General features: G+C 31.4%; 4 protein-coding genes and 1 long non-coding RNA gene across 12 annotated transcripts in view; 2 read left to right on the top strand and 3 right to left on the bottom strand.

The window, feature by feature from the left end:
- The window catches only part of LOC111718050 (ventricular zone-expressed PH domain-containing protein homolog 1), a gene marked incomplete at its 3' end in the record, with an annotated part of 4823 nt that extends 4548 nt beyond the window's left edge, over positions 1 to 275 (bottom strand). Inside the window, exon 1 of the mRNA XM_023493541.1 lies at positions 228 to 275. Coding sequence (XP_023349309.1) covers positions 228 to 275 — 48 coding nt within the window. The remainder of the gene's footprint in view (positions 1 to 227) is intronic.
- A 17-nt stretch (positions 276 to 292) lies between these two features.
- LOC111718052 (uncharacterized) lies at positions 293 to 2526 on the bottom strand. The gene is made up of 3 exons (XR_002768985.1): positions 2488 to 2526; positions 937 to 1963; positions 293 to 364 (listed from the first exon to the last, which is right to left on the bottom strand). It is a non-coding gene; the product is annotated as an uncharacterized LOC111718052 (long non-coding RNA).
- A 509-nt stretch (positions 2527 to 3035) lies between these two features.
- On the bottom strand, positions 3036 to 9852 carry LOC111718054 (TLD domain-containing protein 1). Its single transcript, XM_023493543.1, has 10 exons — positions 9688 to 9852; positions 8233 to 8379; positions 7893 to 8009; positions 7407 to 7512; positions 6689 to 6800; positions 6189 to 6276; positions 5928 to 6019; positions 5411 to 5461; positions 3640 to 3734; positions 3036 to 3201 (listed from the first exon to the last, which is right to left on the bottom strand). The coding sequence occupies exons 1-10, from the start codon at positions 9795 to 9797 to the stop codon at positions 3040 to 3042; spliced, it is 1080 nt and encodes a 359-aa protein (XP_023349311.1). The 5' UTR covers positions 9798 to 9852; the 3' UTR covers positions 3036 to 3039.
- A 687-nt stretch (positions 9853 to 10539) lies between these two features.
- Positions 10540 to 20333, top strand: LOC111718048 (zinc finger protein 436). Of its 5 annotated transcripts, none has more exons than XM_023493538.1 (17): positions 10540 to 10743; positions 11149 to 11219; positions 12076 to 12174; positions 12742 to 12785; positions 13136 to 13188; positions 13464 to 13583; positions 13968 to 14028; positions 14449 to 14541; positions 14609 to 14710; positions 15554 to 15670; positions 16985 to 17062; positions 17331 to 17423; positions 17638 to 17753; positions 18322 to 18439; positions 18940 to 19015; positions 19322 to 19415; positions 20099 to 20333. In XM_023493538.1, the coding sequence occupies exons 1-16, from the start codon at positions 10563 to 10565 to the stop codon at positions 19364 to 19366; spliced, it is 1467 nt and encodes a 488-aa protein (XP_023349306.1). In that variant the 5' UTR covers positions 10540 to 10562; the 3' UTR covers positions 19367 to 19415; positions 20099 to 20333. The 5 variants fall into 5 exon arrangements, with proteins under 5 accessions (XP_023349306.1, XP_023349307.1, XP_023349305.1 ...); XM_023493539.1 differs by lacking the exon at positions 20099 to 20333 and adding an exon at positions 19722 to 19811 and having other exon boundaries at positions 14624 to 14710; positions 19322 to 19518; XM_023493537.1 differs by lacking the exon at positions 20099 to 20333 and adding an exon at positions 19722 to 19811.
- LOC111718047 (PAS domain-containing serine/threonine-protein kinase) overlaps positions 20284 to 22617 on the top strand; it is a 29420-nt gene continuing 27086 nt past the window's right edge. The window contains exons 1-4 of one of the 4 annotated variants that reach the window (XM_023493531.1): positions 20284 to 20373; positions 21138 to 21193; positions 21760 to 21817; positions 22444 to 22547. In XM_023493531.1, coding sequence (XP_023349299.1) covers positions 21165 to 21193; positions 21760 to 21817; positions 22444 to 22547 — 191 coding nt within the window. In that variant the 5' untranslated portion in view covers positions 20284 to 20373; positions 21138 to 21164. Of the gene's footprint in view, positions 20374 to 21137; positions 21197 to 21759; positions 21818 to 22443; positions 22548 to 22617 lie in introns of those variants that run through there. The other 3 variants (XM_023493530.1, XM_023493532.1, XM_023493534.1) reach the window with 3 other exon arrangements.

Genomic DNA, 22617 nt, shown 5'->3' with positions numbered 1-22617 from the left:
TGGATAGGATGGATAGGATGGATAGGATGGATAGGATGGATAGGATGGATAGGATGGATACAACAATTTTGTCCAAAAAATAGGAATTAAAATCAAATCAATTAAAGTCAATAGTAGATAAGATATAAATATGCATTTTGTGAGGTTTAAGTTCAAGGAAAAAGTTTTCTGAACTACTCCGTAGATGTTTAATCAGACCTAGGTTGTTGTATAATATATATATTTACCTTTGACAAGTCCCTGGACTCGATAACTCTATAGAACAAACCTGACATTTTATTGGTTTACCCCATCTGTAATTAATCATTTTTCGTAAAATGTCAGTAAATGCAGAAAATTCTAGTTTTAATTGGCTTTTACAAAACTGCGATATTAGTTGTGCTGCAGATCCATATTTAATCAATTTGATCATAATTTATTGAACCCCTGTGGCCGAATTTAAAGAATTTGAGCGGCAGTTTAAATATGGTTGGTTCCACTTAAAATTGTATCAAATGTTTCAAGATTTAAGCCGGCGCTTAATTTAAACCGGGTTTTGGCGGATTTAAACCGCGGCTCAAATTCTTTAAATTCCATCTCTGGAATTATACTTTATCTTAAAACCTTTTGCAAAATAAAACTGTTATAAATTGAGAGGAAAAATTCATAAAAACTTAAAGTGAGTTTGTATTGGAGTAAAGAAGCAATTTCAAGTGACTCTATATTTGCATGTCCGATTCACATTGGTGACCTTAACGCCTCTACGAGAATATCTCTTAGGAAGATTTAGGCATTTTCTTACTAAAAGTGCTAAAATCCATTTTTTTATAGAGTGTCTCTGAAGCATAAATACCAAAAGTCGTTGAGAGAAATCACATTTGTAAATAATCAATTTTCAGCTATAAATTCAAAACTTTAAGGATATCTCATTAACAGCCATGANAAGATTTGAGGTACAATTTAATTAGGTAATGAATTATAAATAGATAATAATAAATAATAAATAACAATCCTCCAGGGATAAATAATAAATATTTTTAACGGGGGTTGGGTGATTTTTCAAGCAACGAACATTTACCCCTGCAATACTATTTAAATGCAATTAAACTTTTTGCTTCCTAATCTGTTATGACTAGATTCGTTACTTGACGTTAAAAATTATTACAGCTTGAGAGGTAAAATCCTTTATCTTAATTTGAACTCAAACAAATTACCTTTGGCTTTCCATTAAAAAGTTTTGTTCCTTATAAAACAAACAATAAATCAATGAATAAATAATTTCCATGCGTAGACTAGAACTTGAACTCGTCTACGAGTGCTAAAGTGAACTTGAACTTGTATTTAAGTTTAAATGAACTAGAACTTGTTCATGAGTGTTCACTGTACTAAATCTTGTCCGTGTATGTCAAGTGAATTAGAACTTGTCTGTAAATTCAAATGAACTAGATCTTGTCCATGGGAGTTTAAATGGACTAGAATTTATCCGTGAGTTTTCAAGTAAACTAGAAATTGTTGATGAGTTCAAATGAACTAGAACTTGTTCACGAGTGTTCAAGTAAACTAGAAATTATCCATGAGTGTTCAAGTGAACTTCACTTATCCATGAGTTTTTAAGTAGACTATAAATTATCCACGAGTGTTCAATTAGACTAAAAATTATCCGTGAGTGTTCAAGGTCAACTTCTTTTGTGTTCAAGTAGAATATAAACTATCCATGAGTGATCAAATGAAAAAGTGCTTGTCTTTGAGTGTTCAAGTTGACCAGAAATTATCAATGAGTGTTCAAGTTGACTAGAAATTATCAATGAGTGTTCAAGTGAACTAGAAATTATCCATGCATCAGTGTTCAATTGAAGTAGAAATTATCCATGAGTGTTCAAGTTGACTGGTTTTTGTCCTGAAGGTTGCTTTCCTTCTCCTCCCTGGCATCCACCTCTCTGATAATCTTGCTGTGAAAACTCTTACCCATCATCTCCATCACAGCCTAGATACAGATACGTTTAAAAACGTTGACAATACTAAATTTGAGAAAATTTTCCAGAATTGACACTCCTTTTAAATAATATTTAACTGAAGTTCAGGATCCATGTTGAGAAAAGAACCTGCTCCACCTTTTCCCTCCTAATCTGGTTCAGGTCCTTACCTGGAGTTCAAGATCCATAATGAGAAAAGAAACGACTCCACCTTCTCCGCCCTGATCTGGTTCAGGTCCTTACCTGGGGTTCAGGATCCATGTCGAGAACAGATCCTGCTCCACCTTCTCCGTCCTAATCTGGTTCAGGTCCTTACCTGGAGATCAGGATCCATGTTGAGAAAAGAACCTGCTCGACCTTCTTCGTCCTGATCTGGTTCAGGTCCTCACCTGGAGTTCAGGATCCGTGTTAAGAAAAGAACCTGCTCGACCTTCTTCGTCCTGATCTGGTTCAGGTCCTTACCTGGAGTTCAGGATCCGTGTTGAGAAAAGAAACGACTCCACCTTCTCCGCCCTGATCTGGTTCAGGTCCTTACCTGGAGTTCAGGATCCATGTTGAGAAAAGAACCTGCTCCACCTTCTCCGCCCTGATCTGGTTCAGGTCCTTACCTGGGGTTCAGGATCCATGTTGAGAACAGATCCTGCTCCACCTTCTCTAACACAGACTCATTTCACTTTATAAAACATTTACAAACTACAAGCGTAACTATTTGCTTCATAACAACATGAAATTAAAATAAAATTGCTTAAATGTCGTCGTTCTTTTCTACAGTTGAATTGGTCCATTAGTAAGATTTCAATAAACTATGAGCATTTTACTAAATACTACATCTTATTATAACAAGTTGCTCCCAAAATTAATTTCTCCCGTTCAGTAATGAAAATACAATAAAATGTAAAACATTAAACATGCAATCTTTTACTTCTGTGCAAAAAATATACATTTTTAACAAAAAAATTTTTTTTTTAAAGACGTTCCATTTAAATATAAGATTATCAAAAAAAATTTCACAAAACGAAAATCTGCCACAAAATAGAAGCATTACACCCCCCACAAAATTCCTAGATGAACCCCTGCCTTAGATTGTTTAAGAGGAGACCTGAACGCCTAGCTGTGGTGAGTGGAATGTACTACATGAAGGAGAGGTTCGAACAATTCCAAACTCTGCATCAATCCAGAATCCAAAATATTCGAGTTGTCCCCCCATTCCTAGTCCATTGGGCATTGTTTTCTGCTTCAAGTTGAAGTACTAAAAAAAATACTGTTTAATATGACAAATATGATGTTGCTTTGGTCGTGTTTTTTCTCCACAATGAGAACAGTTTCAAATTAACTTTATACTTGTTTCGGTGTTCTTAGATTAGATTCCATAACATAGATATTCTTTTAACTACTAAAAATTAAAAAAATAACTCAAAAAAATATTAAATGCAAGTTTTATATCTAAAAAAATTGAAAAATTAAATCTTTACAACAGCGGATCGCAAAAATTTTGGACTTCGAAAATTCAATTTGAGGAGATTCATCAGTTTCTTGAAAATTAATATAGAAATATCATCAAGGGACCAGCTCCATTTGAAGAGTTGACGTGTCAAATTCACAACGGTGTTTAAGACCTTTTATGATAAGGAGGAATTCATTTATTGTTAAATGATGTTCCTTTAAATACAGTAGATTCCTGTAGTACCTGATAATTAGTGTTAAATGGGGTAGAATCATATATATTTAGCTGAGGATGAAGTTGAAAGAGGAAACACTCAGAACTTCCAATAAAATTGGGACCTAAAACAATAAGTTAATTTGATCAAGTCTCCTAATCCCAATTTTTAAACGGTTTACCCAAAAATTAACCNTTCTAGCAGTTTTTTTTCACAGTTGTATTTGCCAAAGAGACCTTTTTAGCAGTTTTTTTTCACAATTGTATTTGCCAAAGAGACCTTTCTAGCAGTTTTTTTTCACAATTGTATTTGCCAAAGAGACCTTTCTAGCAGTTTTTTTCACAATTGTATTTACCAAAGAGACCTTTCTAGCAGTTTTTTTTTCACAATTGTATTTGCCAAAGAGACCTTTCTAGCAGTTTTTTTCACAATTGTATTTGCCAAAGAGACCTTTCTAGCAGTTTTATTTCACAGTTGTAATTGCAAAAGAGACCTTTCTAGCAGTTTTTTTCACAATTGTATTTGCCAAAAAGACCTTTCTATCAGTATTTTTTTCACAATTGTAATTGCCAAAGAGACCTTTCTAGCAATTTTTTTTTACAGTTGTAATTGCCAAACAGACCTTTCTAGCAGCTTTATTTCACAGTTGTAATTGCCAAAGAGACCTTTCTAGCAGTTTTTTTCACAGTTGTAATTGCCAAAGAGACCTTTCTAGCAGTTTTTTTTTTCACAGTTGTAATTGCCAAAGAGACCTTTCTATCAGTTTTTTTTCACATTTACAATTGCCAAAGAGAACTTTCTAGCAGTTTTGTTATGAAAAAAAATTGTGTGAAAAAAAGTTAGGGCCGGTGTCATGCATGAAGCGGACTCTTGCATGGAGCGGACTCCTCCTAAAGTTTTAACCATTTCAACGCAATTTCAGACGTAAAAACAACGTTATAACATTTTCCGATATTCATTAATGTTTTTTATTTGAAAAACGCATTTAAAATTATCTTTGTCTTGAGTAAATATTAATTGTTTGATGATTTGTGGGGAAAACGACATTTAAGAGGATATAACCTTTTTTACCCTAACCCCCTTTAAAATACATTTTATAACTAAATGCGTTTTAATAAATGTTAACTAATAAATTTTATATGTTTTAACATTGCTTTTCTTCTCTAACATTGTATTAAAATGGTTAAAACTTTATGGGTCGACCCCCCTGCGAGGAAGGGAAGGCAACCTCCCCCGCAAAGCTTCCGAACCTCATTTTATTTATTTTCCGCAGTGCGCGTCCCCATAGGGCTTCCAAACCTCCCCCAACGTCTTCCGGGAAATATCTCCCGTTTTTAATCGTAAATTTTTTCTTAAAACGGGACTAATTTGATTATTTAAGCTCGGGTGGTCAATCTATAGTATACTTGCATTTTCATAATATTTTTCTTTCGTTTTTACAATCAAAGTTTGTGCTGGAAAAACGAAAACTTTGAAGTTTTTGTTTGATATCAAGTTTCTGTTGAGAAGACAAATCTATAAATAAAAGCTATTTTCTCCCCGGACGGATATTCTCGAAACTTAAAAACTTATCAATTGCTCATTGCCCAACCCTGATCAGGATCAAGGTTGTTTATTAAGATTAGATAACTTTGATACAAGTAGAGAAAATCCTCCAAGAATGTTGTCACTTTATCTTCCGCCAATATTCAATTAAGTCTTATGAGGATTTTGACTGTCCATTACTATGAAGACGACATTTTAGGAGCGCAACCAGAGTATCTAACATTAATCAACAACCTTGATCACAATCCCCTTCACCTGGTTTCCAGGAACTGGAACAGTATCCACCAAACACATTTCCTTCATTATCTAAACAATGATTATGCTCTTGTTTATCATAGATGTTGTTGTTGTGGTTAACGTTGTTGTTTTGTGTATCGTTATCATCTCTTTGGGGTTGAGATGAAAATTGAACACCTTTTAGTATTGGTCCCAGGTTATATTTATATATTTATATTTTGCTTATATCAAACATACCCCATCCTTGATCAAATCAAAAGTCAGCCTTAAAAGTTAATTTTTTTTAAATTACGCGGTAATTCCTTTTTATCTTTTTGTTTTCTTCCCTCTCATCCCAGCACATCTGAGTGAAAAATTATTTTTGGAAAGAAGCCCGGGGGAAATATTTAGTACACAATACACATAGAATTTTCCCGTTTCTGAAACTGCTATTTAACAATAAATGAAGAAAAAAATTGGTACCTCCGAAAAAAATGATAGTAAGACGCGACTCGCTTTAGAGTCCCAGAATATTTCAATTAATAAATATTTTTACCTTTAATGATAATTAATGATGGACCACGGTTAATTATTAATCCTGAGAATTTGGAAAAACTCTCCCCGTCTCGTCTTATACTGAAGAGAGACCTAAGATTTGATTAATTATTAAATTAATTAAGTAAAATAAAGATTATAATTAAAGGTTCGTAGAAAGAAAAGAAAACAGGAAAACCATCAAATCTATTTCATTACCGTTGTTAATCCCTGGCGCAGAAAAAATATATTTATAAAAAGGTGATTTTTCAAAAGTTCTTACCTCCATGTATCCTTGTACAAACTAGGAAGATTGTAGTTGAGGAAAAGAAGGGAAAGTAAAGGAAATATAGACTCCTGATATGGAACTCCTAAAGAAGTGTAGTTGTTAAATAATCATTGGAATTAGAGGGGGTTTTCAGGCCCCAAGGGGTGCTGAGCCCCCCGCCCTGGAAAAAAAATTTAAGCCCCCCCTGGACAAATTCCTGAATACGCCCCTGATTGGAATAATTAATTTAACGAGGTTCCCAAGAGCTACGGATAAGAGACACTAGAGGGCCTAGCACACCCTAGACTATGCTTTTGATGCGGACTGTAGCCACCATATGTACTGTAAATATGGTGGGGTTTAGCGAAGCGAGCGCACTGTGGAGTGTGGATAGGATAGAATACGGCAGATTAGGGAGACAACCCGCTTTTTAACTAACGTATTTTTGTTATAATATTGTGGGTGATTATTGAGCATAAAGAATTGGGATTGACGGGGGATGGGGGGGCTCCTACCTATTTTAAACTCTAGATGTTTAAGCTGAAAGCAATGAGCTAGTATATTTTGAAGAACCAATTCAAGAAGAGGATTATAGATGAATATATTCTCAAGGGTCCCTGTGTCTACCTAAAAAAGCAATTATTTTAACCTGGACAAAACTGAAGTGGGCGTATGGGAATCCCTTTATCTGATGCAAAAACCACGATAATGTCTAACTTATTATAAAACTCAGAGTAGTACAGATTTAAAGAGTACTGTTTTATATCGAACATTACACTTGTGACTTAAAGTTACGTCTACAACAAGGTTTCATCTAGGATCAATTTGAGTGCACATTGTACAGTGTACAGTGTACACCCACTTCACCCAGATTACCCAAAAACAGGCTCAAAAATATAAAAAATATGCCACAAAAAATAAATTTTAATGTCTAAATAAAAGCCACAAATGATATCTTATCGCTTAAAATCTGTCAAAATAAATAAAATATGCCACTAACAGTATATAAATGTACAGAATATGCCACAAATCATGTCTTGCCACATACAATCAGCCACACTTTACATCACAGCTCAGAGAATATGCCACAAAAAGTATTTAAATACATAAATCTAGGTTTGATAACAAAATTGTAAAAATTGTAAAAAAAACTGCCACAAAATTTCTAGATGGAACCCTGGTGCACAATCCGATTAATAAAAAAAATCTCAAAAAGTTTATTAAAATAATAACCTCGATGTATGGATCGAACTCGGCTCCAATAGTTTGTTTCCTCTTGAGACCAGGGTAGAGTGTATCATGAAGCAAGGATAGAGATAAACTTAGACATTCAACTTTACTAAAAAATGAGGTTTTAAGGATCTTTATGTAAAAAACATTTAAAAATTTTAATTTGAAAACATATACTTTTACATTATTTTCTCTTTTGAAATTAAGAAAAATACTTTTGATAAAAAAGAATCAATCTCAAATTAAATAATTTGTTATGTTTCCATTAATCCAATCAAATTACAGATAAACCATCAGAACATTTGATCATCTTTATTAATGGTAGAATTACTCTCTATTCTCTGAATTCGTTTATTTTTCAAAACATCAGCAAGTATATCAGCAAGTATAACCCAAAATAGGATAACGTGGAAAATGGTTTTGGGAAGAAGACCATATGGCGAGAATCTTTACAAGAGAATGTTGACCCCTGAAGAGACCCTGAATTACCCTGAATGTGAAGGGGAGTAGATATTGGTGAATGATGAGAAGAGTGAGGTGAGAGTTGAAATTAATTTCTCCACTTGGACAACACTCTCACCTTGAAATACCAGCATACACAAGAAACTAGTTCAGGGCTCACATAAAATTAGGAATATTTCAAATTTCAAATTTCTTATTAAGTGCTCCATGGACCTTCTGAAGAAGATAAACTTCCCGTGAATATCTTGGGGCAAAACATTCCCTCAAATTTCCCGATATAATCTTGTCATAAAAATGAATTGAAATGTCCAAGAAACTATAAAGATAAAATTGTGATATATTGTCAGAATAATCTGAGAAGCCGTTCCTGAATTGTTGGTCCTTGCTTCCCTTTAAAGAGTTGGCTGCTGAGTCCTGGTATTTAGCTAAGCTAATTCCTTCTCCTTTCACCGTCAGATAATCTTGAATATTCCTCTTTAACCCATCTTCAATATAGTTCCAGGATTCTCCAAGTCTAGATAGACAGATATTAATTATCAATGTTAAATAATTATACAACATATATTGTTATATTTTTTAAAACGAACCCTTAAATGACGGAATTAGCCAAGTCGACATTGACCGTCTTTAATAAGAAGCGGGTCAGTCCTAGTATACGATTTTTGGAAACCCCCCCCCCTGCTATTAATTTTGTACATGATCACTCATTTTTCTGCAAAAATATTATTTTTTTTATTATTTTAGATTAGGTTAAGACCATTTCTGGGCCGAGCGCTGCGGCTAGGACGGAAGGGGGACAAGCGCCGCGGCAAGGACAGGCTAGGGGGCTAGGCGCTGTGGCCACATGACCAATTATATCCATGTGTTACATATGAGATTCATGTAAAAAATTGATAGGAGGGGGGAGAGGGTCCAAAAATCGTATATTAGGGAATTACCAGGGCGGTGTAACTGTATAATATGGTTTATAAATCATTTTTATTCAAATCTATTCATTATCCAAAAAAGTACAAACAAAAATAAACTTTATATATATATCAGAACAAGTACATTTTTGATTTTTTGTTTTTGACAAAAAATGCGCAGACGAACCTAACAATTAACTGTAACAGAAAAGATTAATAAAATAAAAGAACAGTGCTGTTTTTGCAGCAATTTAAGAAAGTTCAAAATTATAAATGGAGCTTCAGGTAAGCATGGTTTTAAAAGGCAACATTCATTAAGACGGTTAAAATTGACTGCAGAGAGAGCATTATTAAAGATCCAACAGCTTTGCACCATTGTTTCATTTAAAGAGATGAAAATACCGTAACTAAAATTATGTAATAATTAAATAGTTATATATCTGTTTATAAATCATACAATTGAAGGTGTTTAGTCTATTGGGTATTAATCCTTTATTTTTGTTCCTAATTCCTGAACAATCTTTTTGTTGTTCCTAAATCCCTGTCCGAATCCTTTAATTTTGTTCCTAATTCCGGAACAATCTTTTAATTGTTCCTAAATTCCTGTCCTAATCCTTTATTTTTGTTCCTAATTCCTGAACAATCTTTTAATTGTTCCTAAATTCCTGTTCTAATCCTTTAATTTTGTTCCTAAAATTTAAAAATCTAGTTTTTTAGTCTTTAGCCATTAATTTTGACTCTTTTTGAGTCTTTTATGTCAAAAAAATTTTTTGTTCCTAAAAAATCTTGCCCCCCCCCCCTCACATAAATCCTGTATCCGCCCCTGCGGGGAAATCCAAAAATCGTAGGAAATTACCAACATGGTTTAAAGAGACATTTGGGATTACTCTATAAATCTGAATTCTTAAAACCCATACCTTAGATCACCCTTTTCGTCACGATTTGCAAAATGTTTTTGAAGAGTAAAAATTTCTTCATCATTCAAAAGTCTGTTTTTGTTTTGTCCACTATCCAGCTGATTACCCATTGTTTACTTCTAGATAAAAACAAATATAAACAGAAATTATTCTTTAACACTTCCTTTGCTGGTTGATTAAAACTAAAAATTTGCAAATTGAAATTTGGAAAGCGTTAAACTTATATCTGCAAAATTTCTCCAAGTTTGATGTTCCGCGGCAAAACTGGTTTATTTACCTGTTGTCAGCTGATGAACAACGACGACATTTCTTCATTATTATACGGGGCAATTTCATTGTTTTTCCTCTTGATTTGAATTGAAATAAATTTGCGGAACTGAGTAATTTTTCGAACCTGTCTGTCAGGAATGTGGAATGTAAAACTCAAAACTCAATGAAAGATACTTGAAATATTCAAGAACCGTAGAAAAATTGAAGAAAAAACCGTTATGCAAAATTATTTAAGAAGATCGGCTTTTTAAAAAACATTAAATTAATTGGCAATTAAAACTCCCGCAAAAAAACGTATTCTGCATGTATTTCTTAGAAAGTATAAATTTTTGAAAAAATCTGACAAATTTACAAAAAATTCAGAACACAAATAGTTAAAAGGATGGCGCAGGAACAGAGGATCTTGAAAATACAAAAGCTTTGTACCTTTCTTTTTGAGTACCAAAATCAAAAATGCGTAAAAAAACAAAAGTATAGCTCTGCACTATATAAAATGCTAGATTTAAGGAAAGTTTGTGAAGTACGAGGTTTAAATGAAAATATAATCCTGATATCCTGGTAATTCTTAGCGTTAGATTTCACGAAGGTAGAACATTTTCAGAATTATGGAAGAATTGCCCAGAGATGAACTTGAACCTGAAGAGCAGGATGAAGAGTGTTCTGGATTTGTTGAAAGTGTTGTACTAGCGCTCAAAGTTTGCTTTTATGAGAATGACATGAGGCGAATTTTAATTGAGAGAAGTGGTGGTAGTGTAGTTTATCATCATAGAGCTTGTAATAGATTAGGTTAGTTTCTGGCAGCCTGTCATTTATAATATTTTAACATTGTTAACAGTTTTAAAAACTGACATTCAAATATGCTATGTTACTTGGTTAACACCCTTACCCCTTTATGTCTAAAAAAAGATTATGCGTTTTTCATGAAGAGTTAACAGCCAACAGTGGCAAACTGCAGTTTTACTTTTGATTTTAACACCAAAGTTAATTAAAATAGGGGGGGGGGGGGGGTAATTCCCTTATTATGATTATTTTTATCACAGAAACAAAAATCTTAGAAACTTTTTCGTCTTTATGCTTTATAAACCGGTTACCTTGATTTTTTTGGCATTTAAATTTTCTTGGCGCATACGATATAAAAAATACTCATCAAAATCTTTTCATTAGTTTTAAACTCAAGATTATTTTCTTCAGTGGACGGGGATGGTCAACACATATCATCAACTTGTTATAAATGGTTCAACTCACTTCGCCAGTTTACAGATGTAAGTAAAATTTCTTCAACTTAACTGATTTAGTTAATAAGGTATTTCAGTAAGTAAGTTTAAATCATGTACATGTTTAATCTCTTCTATATTAGTCGAAAAGTTTTCAAAATATATTCTTCTATTTCTGGCAAAAAGTCTTTTTTTTTATTTCTATTTATAATTGTTGACATTTTGATATTTTGCTCAAAATCCGTTCCAACAATTATGAATTAAATTGTTGCTCTATCTGCGTGCAATTTCTCTTTTTAATTTATCAAATAAAAATCCGATTATTAAATTCTGACCAAATTTCCTCAATCATAGGAACTGAGTTTTTGCCACAAACTAAAGTTTTCCTAACAATTTATCAAATAAAAATTTTCAAAATTTTTATTTTTTTGTAGATTTTGAAATATCTAGATTTTTTATATCTTAACATCTGTAAACCTCCCCTGAAATCATGTGAGGTACCACAAAATATTTATGCGCGATCGGTTTAGCCGTGTTTACGTTTAAAGACACAGAAACACAAAAACAAGCAAAGCATAATATTAATTTGATTATTATTTCATTCACCTCAGAACTCACCTGTTATTGTTATTGTTCTCATGAACCTTGGAATAAAGAGTAAATTATGAACAGCAAATTCAAACATTTCATTTGTTTGTTACAAATATATCCTTGCATTAATATTAAATTTTGTATATTTTCTTATAAATAAGTTCTAAAGAAGAAACATAATCGCAAGCTAGGTTTGTAACAGATGATCAAAGATTAAGAAAACCTTATGATTTTGAATTTATTTAATAATTTTGTAGTTGTTTATTTAGAAACAAATATTTACTCACAGTACTTGAGGAAATGTATTTTTCAGGACGCTCAGGACCAAGACCAAGAAAATAGGACGGAGGAGGATGTGATAAATGATGACTTTCCTGTCTTAGAGGACTATGATAATATTGACGACCTAAAGGTTTTTTATTTAATTATTTATTCTATTTATTCGTACACAATTACAATGGTACAATTTAAAATCAACGAGGAATGAGATATATAACATATAAAATATAGAATTAATATTTTTTAAAGGGACTGTTGTTGTAATTTCAAGTTATCCTCCATTTAAAGAAGGTCTAGTCCGATACACAACGGTACCCTTTTTTATTTCACTAAATATTTGATCAATATATTGAAAGAAAAATGAGTTATTCTAGCTTAATAGGTGGGTTTTTTTTCATTCTTGATCAGACAACGCTTTCAAGGCCGGGTACCATTGTGAATCAGACATGCCACTCACTCTACTAACTGACTTCATGATACAAATACAGTCCCTTTCTAAATCAAATTAAAGAATTTAATATTTCCATGAATTTGTTTGAGATAAATAGAAATGTTATAATTTCTTAAAGCACTAAAAATAAATATTAAAAAAAAATTCAAAACCATAGTTTATCTTTTTTTCTCTTTTGGATTAGCAAATTTAATACTTTTACACAGTATGATTGGTTCCACTGCAGTTTATTGAATCATTTATTTTAAGAAAGAACAAAACTATGAAAACGGAGAAAGCGAAGCACTTCCATGGTAAAGTAAATGTTTTATTCTTTATTGGGGGAGAAGTTTTAAGGGGGGGGGGGGTATGATTTTTAAAGAACTAATTTTAAAACTAATTAAAATTTAAAGGAACTTACTAAGTTACTACTCTCTCATTCTCTATTTTTCCAATCCTTATTCCTTATAGCTCTGGAATTTGATGTCGTTTAAATGATAAATAAATATATAAAATCATAAAATTATCAATATAGAAAAATGTGTAGGGTTTACACCATCAATTTGCAAAGGCAAAGTGATAAAAGAAAATCAAGTTTAAGTTAGTTAAGTTAAGCACTAATCAATCTCCTGAACTGGACATATCTTAAAATCTGGTTTTAAAGGGGTGATTACAGTGAAAGGCCTGAGGATAAACATGAATTAGAACAAACTCCAGGTAGATTTTTTTTTATTCTTTTATACAGTTTTAGATTTGTCACATTTTTTTGATTTGATGAATAATATCGTGTTGGATTTTGTTCTTAGAGCTAGATTCAAATTTGTTTTTCTTCACATTTTATTTTATCATTTTTGAATAGTAAGTCGATTTGAATTGAAACTTTCCAATTTCCCAAGCATCACAATTTTTATATTTTCCCAAAATTGGAAAAATGAAATCCCTTTTTAAGTTCTTTTTGTACGTAAGCTGTGTTAATTCTAACTGTTTGAAAGATCCCGCGGTCTTAAAACGGGAAAGACGACCAACAACTAAAAAGCTGGAATCCACGGAGTTTCTTTGTCAAATAGAAGGATGTAATTCACAGCCTTTTCTAGGCAAATCTAAACTTAGAGGTAGGCCTGTTGTTTTTTCATTTTCCTGCATTTTGTCTGCTTTAATAGAACAACAAAAAAATAGTTCAGTCAATCCCTGCTAAATTTGTTGCATTTTTATACATAATTAAATTTTTTTTTAAATCAATCAACGCAATTTTTGACAAAAATATTGTAAACTCTATTGGACTGTTATGAATGAATTGTCAAAGGGTTACTTATTTGATGCACATAGATACCCTCTGTAAACCTCTTTAAAATCTGCAAAAAAAATAATCTATTTTTAGTTTAAAAAATTGCCTCCATCATTATTGCGCTGACCGGGCATTTAACTTTTTTAAATTTATGGTCATTTTGAAATACATTAACCGTTTAATCAATTTTATTTGATATTCGTATTTTTAGAACATTTAAAGAAAGTTCATAATCTGCCAAGAAGAGGGAGAAAACCACTTCTGGACATAGAGTAAGTTTTAACTTTGATGCAGATCTGGATCCTGGATCCGCACTGGAAAAAATGGATCCGGATCCATATCCGTATCCGGTTTCTGGTTATTTCTGTAAAATTTACTGAATTTTTAAATTGTTGTCTTATTTTATTTGCTTATTTGTTTGCTAAAACTTGATGAACCATTCAGAAATAAGGCAATTTTTATAATCTCTCTTTTTTCAATAGTCAAGATTTGAGTTTTGAGATATTTTTTGCAGTTTTTATTTGATAGTTTGCTCGTTGGATCCGGATCGGGATCTTAAGCACTGGTTAATTATTCTTATTTTAATACGCCCCTATTTTTATAAGCAATACTTATAATTAGAACAACAACCATCATATCCGAGTAATAAGTCATCACTTCATGTGAACTAGTCATTTATAATTCGTTTTTAGTGTAAAAGAAGGAGAGACAAAATGTTCTATCTGTCAAAAAGAGTTTGGCAATACAAACTTTTTGAAAAAGCACATAAAAAGGCATAATACGAGGTATCTATATTCTATAAAAAAGCATTTTGTAATCTAAATGAATTAGATAATGTAAGTTTTGGTAAAGTGTTATTTTTTTTAGTCAGCAGGCGTGTCATATCTGTGGACAGTTAGTGAAAGATTTGCAGATACACATAAAAATCCAACACACGGAAAAAGATAAACTTAGGAAATTTATCAATATAGAAATAACTTTTGTTGTGTATAAATTGATGCAAATTGGATTTTATATTTTGTTTTTGATTATTCCTAATCATTTTTTAATCTATTTGTGGGTTCATTCCAGGAAAAGGCATTTTTGTTTCAATAATTAACTAAACGAACTTTATGATTTGATTATTTTATTGCTATCAAGTTGATTGATTAATTGCAAGAATGGAATATATAAAGGATTTATATAATTTTACTGTCTTACGACTACAATATTTGTTGAATTGAATAATTGTATGCTCTAGCTAGAATCTAGATGAATTTTATTCAAACCATATTTGTTATAGTGATTGATTGTTGGATTAATTAATTGATATCAAAGTATTTTTGTTGGATTAATTGATTGATAAAAAGTATTTTTGTTGGATTAATCGATTAATAAAAAGTAATTTTGTTTGATTAATAAATTGAAAATAAAGGTTTTTTGTTGTATCTTATTGGATAAATTAATTGATAAGAAAGTATTTTTGTTGGATTGATTGATAATGAAATATTTTTGTTGGATTGGTTGATTGAAAGTCAAGTATTTTTATTGGATTAATTGATTGATTGATAACAAAGTTTTTGTTGGATTAATTGATAACGAGGTATTTTATTGGATTGATTAATAACGAATTATTTGTGTTGGATTGGTTGATTGTTAAGAACATATTTTTGGTTGGATGGATTGATTGATAGCGAAATATTTGATTGTTTTGATTTATTGACTTAGTATTTAGTGATTGATAACCAAGTAGTGTTGTCTCATCAATTTATGAATATCATGTTATTTTGTTCTATTAATTGATTGATGGATATCAAGGTATTTCTGTGAGTTCTGTGGTCGAGGTTATAAAGGGTTTTCAGCATATGCTTTCCATATCGCTGGACACACAGGGGAGCGGAAATATCCTTGTGCTACCTGTGCTAAATTTTACAGGTAAATGTCAGTCAGGGCTCGGAGGGGTGGGGACCAGGAATAAGATTAAAGGGAAAGGAAATGGCGCTGGTCTGGCACGAGAAAGCCAACGCATACGGGTTCCTTATTACACACGCACACTCTTGGCACAGACTCACACACATGATTACAGTCAAGGAATGTGCAGAACAATGTCGTCAATTATAATTAAGCTTGAATAACTAGTAGTTTATTGTAAACTTTAATCAAATTATATTCTTTGCATGAATATTTGGCCTATAGTGTTGACTTAAATATACAAATAATATAGTACATGAATATTTTAATTAATTTTTATGTAAACAATTAAGAATAAAAAAATTTACTCTCCTAGACTGTACAAATACCGAGATTCTTTTGTACTGTATACACTTACAGTACAACTTTCGGTTCCTTATCACACACGCACCCTCTTTTGGTACAGACACAAACACATTACGTTTCCGCCCCCTGGTGGGGACTGTTATTTCCTCATTTCTTGTAAATATATTTCGGTCGAGGTTGACCCATTATAGTTCTTGAGATTTTTTATGTTCAAAACAACTTTTTTTGTTCTTATCCCAGTGTTTTAAACTTTTTGATAGTTTTCTGTTAATGAATTGATGTTTTTACCCCTTGGATTTAAATGAATTATAGGTTCCTGTCGTTTTTATTTTCTTGTCAAAAGTGCTTACTTTGCTGTTTTGAGGTAAATCATTTACAGAGGATGCACGCAACTTCAAGTGCTCCTTAATAAAAAAATGACGTGTCCAATTTACAACGTTACTCTTTATCTGATCAAGGATGAATGTGATGTTCCTTCTTTTCCAGCCAGAAATTGATTATTTTTAATTGTGGTAATCTAATTTTAAGCCAAATTATACTGCAGAGACAATTTTGAAAATTGTTAGAATTGAACACGTCAAATATCCTTTTAATTGTTTCTCCGATTGAGTTATAAAGGGTACATTTGTGAATCGCACAAACCACTCTTCATCTGTAGGAAAACTTGAAACTATGTTCACAGTAACTTAACGGAAATAAAGTGTTACTTAATTTTAACTTCAATTATAAACCTTGCTTGAATTTGATTCCAGATGGTCTTCGACTTAATCAAAAACACTTTAAGATTCGGTGATGGTGATGTTGATGGATCAAACCTCTGTAGAGTAAAAAAAGTAGATGTTAGTTCCACATTTATTGAAATTTTATTTCTGTCAGTTTTTGAGACTGTTTTTGTCACTGATCTCTAGTTAGACCTGACCATTTTGTACAACAAATATATATTTTATAGTTTTATTCAATCAATATTTTTAGGAATAGTTCCGAGCAGAAGAAATGTGAAAAAGGACATCTTGGTCTTTTTAAATGGAACTGTTCCCAGTGTAGTTACAGGTAGTTGACAGGGACAATTAAAGTTTTTCGAAGAAAAAAAAATAATAAATAATCTTTTTTGAAATGTCTATTTGTGATGACGGTCACTCTGACCAATTTTTAAACATTTGGGATATTGGAGTGTCGGGATAAATGTTTTTAGCACTGCTCATTATTTGTCTAGTATTTTAAGGGAAACCCCCTTCTATGTTACTCAAATTGGTCAAAGTGACTTTACCCTTCTAAAAATAACCATTCTTATAATTTTACGATAAAATAATAATTTCAGATGTCATCAGAAGAACAAATTTGTGCGGCATCTTCGTACTCACACAAAATCAGAACCTTTTCGGTGTCCGCTCTGTAACCAACGGTCTGCTAGGTAAACATAAGTTTTCTTCTTGTATTAGGGTCTCAGCAGAGAACTGATCTTTCTTAAACCAATGCTTTTTTTGTTAATTTATCTTCAACTCTTCGTTCATTCTGTCATCATTAAGAAAAATCTTCTGAGATACCACGATATATTTGAGTGGGATAGGTTCAGCCGTTTTGATATTTTGCACTACAAAGAAACCAACAATCTGGTTGTTTATTAGGAAAGATTACCTGCAGAAACATATTCTCAAGGTTCATCCTGAGTTAAGCCTGGAGGAACTAGAGCAAGCCCATCCCAACCTTTACTCAATACAGGAGACTATATCAGTGGTTGAAGGTACTAATCAAGGGCAAAACGAAAACAGGGGTTGATATTAACATGGCGAAGCTTTTTTTCTTTCTATTTCTACTTCTTGCTAAATCTATAATTTAAAAGTTGTAAAGGGGGATAGTTGGCCAAATAATACTAAATTCGGAATCAGTTTTCGAAATATTTTTTGTATAATTTTTTTTTTAAGTTATAAAAATCTGATAATAAACCCTATAATGAAAAACCCCTAAAATAAGTCAATGCAGAAGCTCAATGTTTGATTTTTGAATACTTTGATATTCATTGGTTGAATCATTGTTGATTTGATAAATGGTTGATTGATTTGGTTGGTGCATTGATCAATTCGTTGGCACATTGGCTGATTGATTAATAGTTGAGAGTTGATTGGTCTGCTTATTAATGTATTAGTTTATAGGTGGTTAGTTGGTTGGTTTATCGATTGGTAAGATTAGCGGGGGTTTGTGTAGAAGACTTTTGTATTGCTTTTATTGTAAACTGGTTGGTTTTATTTTTTGATTGATTGATTGATTGATTGATTGATTGATTGATTGATTGATCGATCGATCGATTATAGGAGAGCTAATAGTGTCAACCCGTGAACCTGAGGTTGAGACCTTTGTCCCTTTAGTTCATATGTCCCAGGAGTCAACACAGATGTTTCTAGTTACCAATCAGTCAGACTTTGGAGCCAGGTCAAAATATATATTTTTTCTTAATATTGCTGTTGATGCACCAACAGTGTATTGTAATTGAAAATGCAAGCACATAACTTGAAGGAATTATGCAACTCATGCCAAAAAAAATGCAGTAAAATAGATTAGATACTGGGTAGCAAGAACAAAAGAAAAGTGGAGAAATAATTGCATTTAATAGTTGCTGAAAACTGTAAGTTTGGAAAATATGAAAATGTAAAATACCTAATCTGATTTAAAATATTTGTTGTATATTCCGGATTATTTTATTCTGAAAATTCAATTATAATTTATATGTTTTACAGAATTAATTTCCGCAGACTTTGTAATATTTTTTCCTTTATTTTGATACCTTTTTGAAAAAGTTTAGGTTTTAAATCTTTATTTTGATTATTTTCCCTGGATCAGCGATAAAAAGACTTTAAAAGAGTCGCCAATCTCTCAGTTTTTGCTTTAAATTCCTTATTTTTAAATATGATAATTGATAAATTTCTGACTAGGTTCAGCCACACTGATCAAAGTAAGAAAGTGGAAATGTTGGAGCCAGAGGAGAAAATTATTTTACTAAATAATTCGGTAAAGATTCTTTTTTAATCTTTATTTAAAACAATTGATGTACACTATTCATACATGCTCAGATAAAGCAAAGTTTTCTTACAGTAGTTTTTTTGTAATTAAAAAAATTATTTTTTCGTTTTATTAGAGATTTTTTTAATTCTATCAATATTTAATATGGATACATGACTATTGGCTTAGTGTAGTCGAGTGTTGATAAGTTTTAATTAACGATTATTGTTAAAATTTTGATTTTTTGGAGGAATAAAAAAGATATGAATATCAATTAAGTATTTAAGTATCTGTATTTAAGTGTGTTCTTTTTAGGAGCTGTTGAAACCAAAGATTAAAAATGGAGATGGAACCTTTTAAAACCCTAATGTGATATATCTATATATTTATTTTATTTATTTATTACACTGTCTGTTCTGTTCCATAGTAGCCCACTGTGTACACACTACACAGTACAGTCAACTTGTACACTGTGCAGTGTACACTAAACTATTACACTGTACACTAAACTTGTACACTGTACACTGCATATTATGTTAAGCTCTTATTCTTATTCATTTAACCATAGGTACAACTATAGGTCGTATCTATCTATCTACACTGCTCTGGTAAAGCGTAACCATAGTGTGACTATGGTTCTACCTATGGTAGAGCGTCTAAGAAATTGGCCATTACAAATGGAATCTAGCAAATATAATAGCGTCATTTTTCTTAGGAGTTAAAAATTATGACCGTGGATGTTAAAACCCGTTAAAAGTCTTGATATATCAAGATTATTTCCTCACATCATTAAACAATTTCCATTCTTGCATCTTATTTATTGTATATCAATACATGTAAGATCTTCAATTTAACATGACATAATTCTCTTTCATTGTCATAATATAACATATAATAATTCTCTTTCATTGTCACAATATAACATATAATAATTCTCTTTAATTGTCACAATATAACATATAATAATTCTCTTTCATTGTCCCAATATAACATATAATAATTCTTTTTCATTGTCACAATATAACATATAATAATTCTTTTTCATTGTCACAATATAACATATAATAATTCTCTTTCATTGTCATAATAAAGGCTGAGTGCTGAGATATAATTCTCAAGAAATAATAACGAATTATGCTTTAAAAGCTTTTAATATTCATGATAAATATAAAGAATGAAACTAGATATAAAGTTCATATTCTCCCATTATCTAAAAGGTGTTCTTCTCTACTCAAGAGTACAGTGTTTATAGGCTCAAGTACATAGTACCACCAATGTGATATTGAAGTAACACAAAGAAGATTTCTGATCGATACTCTTTCAGAAATATGCCCCTGGGTTATCCAGAGAATAGATTTTAACTAGAGGTAAAGAAAAAGAAAGTAAATTTTTTATGGAACTAAAAATTAAAATAAATTTTAAGTAAAAGTGTATTTTGATTTAGTTTAAAGGAATCGTCTACTTAATTTCAAGTGCCCTTTAATCAAAAGCAGTGCTTAGGATCCTGATAGGATTCGCAAGATTTTTGCCTCCTGGATCCGGATTTGCAAAAATATGCGGATCTACGGATCCGGATCCAAGGGGCAAAATATCAACCAAAAAATATAAAAAAACTTGTTCATCCTCAAAACCCAAATTACTGTTAAAAGAAAGAGAGATTATTAAAATTTCCTTATCTCTGAATGGTTAATCAAGTCAAAGTGAAAAAAGGAAGCGAAAAAAATTTACAATTCTGCTTTGTTAAAAAAAATCAGTAAATCGTTAAGAAACGTACATGACCTGGATCTTTCCATTGCGGTTCCAGGATCCGGATCAGCATCAAAATTAAATAGATCCCAAGCACTGATCAAAAGAGTTCATGCCAGATCTTTACCGGAGTAGCAATGAGTAATATACCATGCATTTTTTTCTTAAAAAGAGAAAAATCTAATTAATGAATATGATGAAAGCAGTTTTTGTGTTTTTTTATTTAAGACTTAAACTTTTTTACTCGATTTTTATTGTTAAATATAATTTATTTTTAGTTCTATTTCATTTTTTTAGTTTTTAGTTTTGTTTACTGTTAAAAACCCATGATATTAACGAGGTAGATTTAAACTATCTGTCTTTTTTATAGCATTGTTATTTCCAGAAAACTGGTGACCTTTCTCTAGGAAATATGGAGGAGGGAGAAAATTCACAAATTATGAGGAAATTGTAAATTGTCATTGTTTTTTTAAAAGTAAGTTAAATTTTTGCTTCTTTTTTATGCTCCTAGTTTATCCCAGTAAACAAATGATAAGATCAAATTAGTGTCTTAATTGATTTAATATTGAATCGTTTTACGTCTGCCCTGTTTTAAAAACCTAGCTTTAACTTTTTAACCATATTTTTATTAAAAAAACTTTTTTTTTTCCTTTTTCAAATTTAAAAAAAAAATTTTCTCTGCATCTATTTTTTGTTATTTAATGTATGTTTTCCTAATCTTCTTGTTATAAAATATTGAGAAGGATATAATGTGTTCCATCAAGTTTTTTTTTAATTTTTGAAGCAGTCAAAACTATAACACAAGGGGTTACAGTATACTTGTTTAGCTTATATTTTTTTTAGAAAATAAAACAGATAATGAATGGGAGAGGGGGGGGGGCAGGATAACCAATTTTAATATAATAATTTTACAATTATCATTAACATCATTTTTCTAAAAAAAAATATTTCCTAGATAAAATGTTTTTACTTGAGGACACAAATAGACAATAAACAATTTCCAAATGAAGGTCTAGGCCTGATATTTCTGTGACCAAAACTCCCCAATCTGACTCCTCCATGTTGGTAAGCATTATTCGAACACGTGATTTGTTGACAAACTTCACGGTTAAATTCGTTTTTTATTCTCCCCTCACTTTGTCAAAAAATCAATTCTTTCATTAGCATTCTAAAAATTTTTGTAGAATGAAATAGTGAAAGTTTAGATGAAAAGAAAAGAAGAAATGAGATGACCAGCGAGTAAAAAAATTATAATAATATTAAAAGAGAGTTCTATATTGTAAGAATCATTATTAAATCACGATAGAGATAAAAGTATTGTTAAATACATATATGTTTTTTCATGGTCAGATGTGTATTTTATTCTCAATTATGTATTTCTTCTTTCTTTTAATCCTAATCTTTACTTTGACTTTAATTGTTGTTAACAAGGTTTTCGTATATCTTTTTTTTTATATTTTTCATTATATTTTTGTGTTTACTGTCTAATTTGGGATGGGTACAAAACGTCGATAATAAAACGTCGAATAACAAACCATCGATGATACAAAACGTTGACTGCATGCTTCAACTCGTCGTTTTGTTCGACGTTTTGTATCATCAATGTTTTGTTATTCGACGTTTTGAAAATCAACGTTTTTTATCCACTCCCTTAATAGTGCCTAAATGCCTAAAGTATGCCTAAATTCCAGGTGAATGAAATGGGAGCTGCAGCCCTATGCCTATCCCCAATCCAGGTTCATGAAAATAGTTCAAACCTCACATGCTCTACTCGTAGTATTCACAAGTTTTCAAGGTATTAAACCTCACATGTTCTACACGTAGTATTCACAAGTTTTCAAGGTATTAAACCTCACATGCTCTAC

This window comes from Eurytemora carolleeae, unplaced genomic scaffold, assembly GCF_000591075.1.
Source record: "Eurytemora carolleeae unplaced genomic scaffold, Eaff_2.0 scaffold1357, whole genome shotgun sequence".
In the NCBI taxonomy this organism is placed as follows: domain Eukaryota; kingdom Metazoa; phylum Arthropoda; class Copepoda; order Calanoida; family Temoridae; genus Eurytemora; species Eurytemora carolleeae.
Note: the sequence above shows the minus strand (reverse complement) of the source record. Positions and strands in the feature narration are given on the sequence as shown.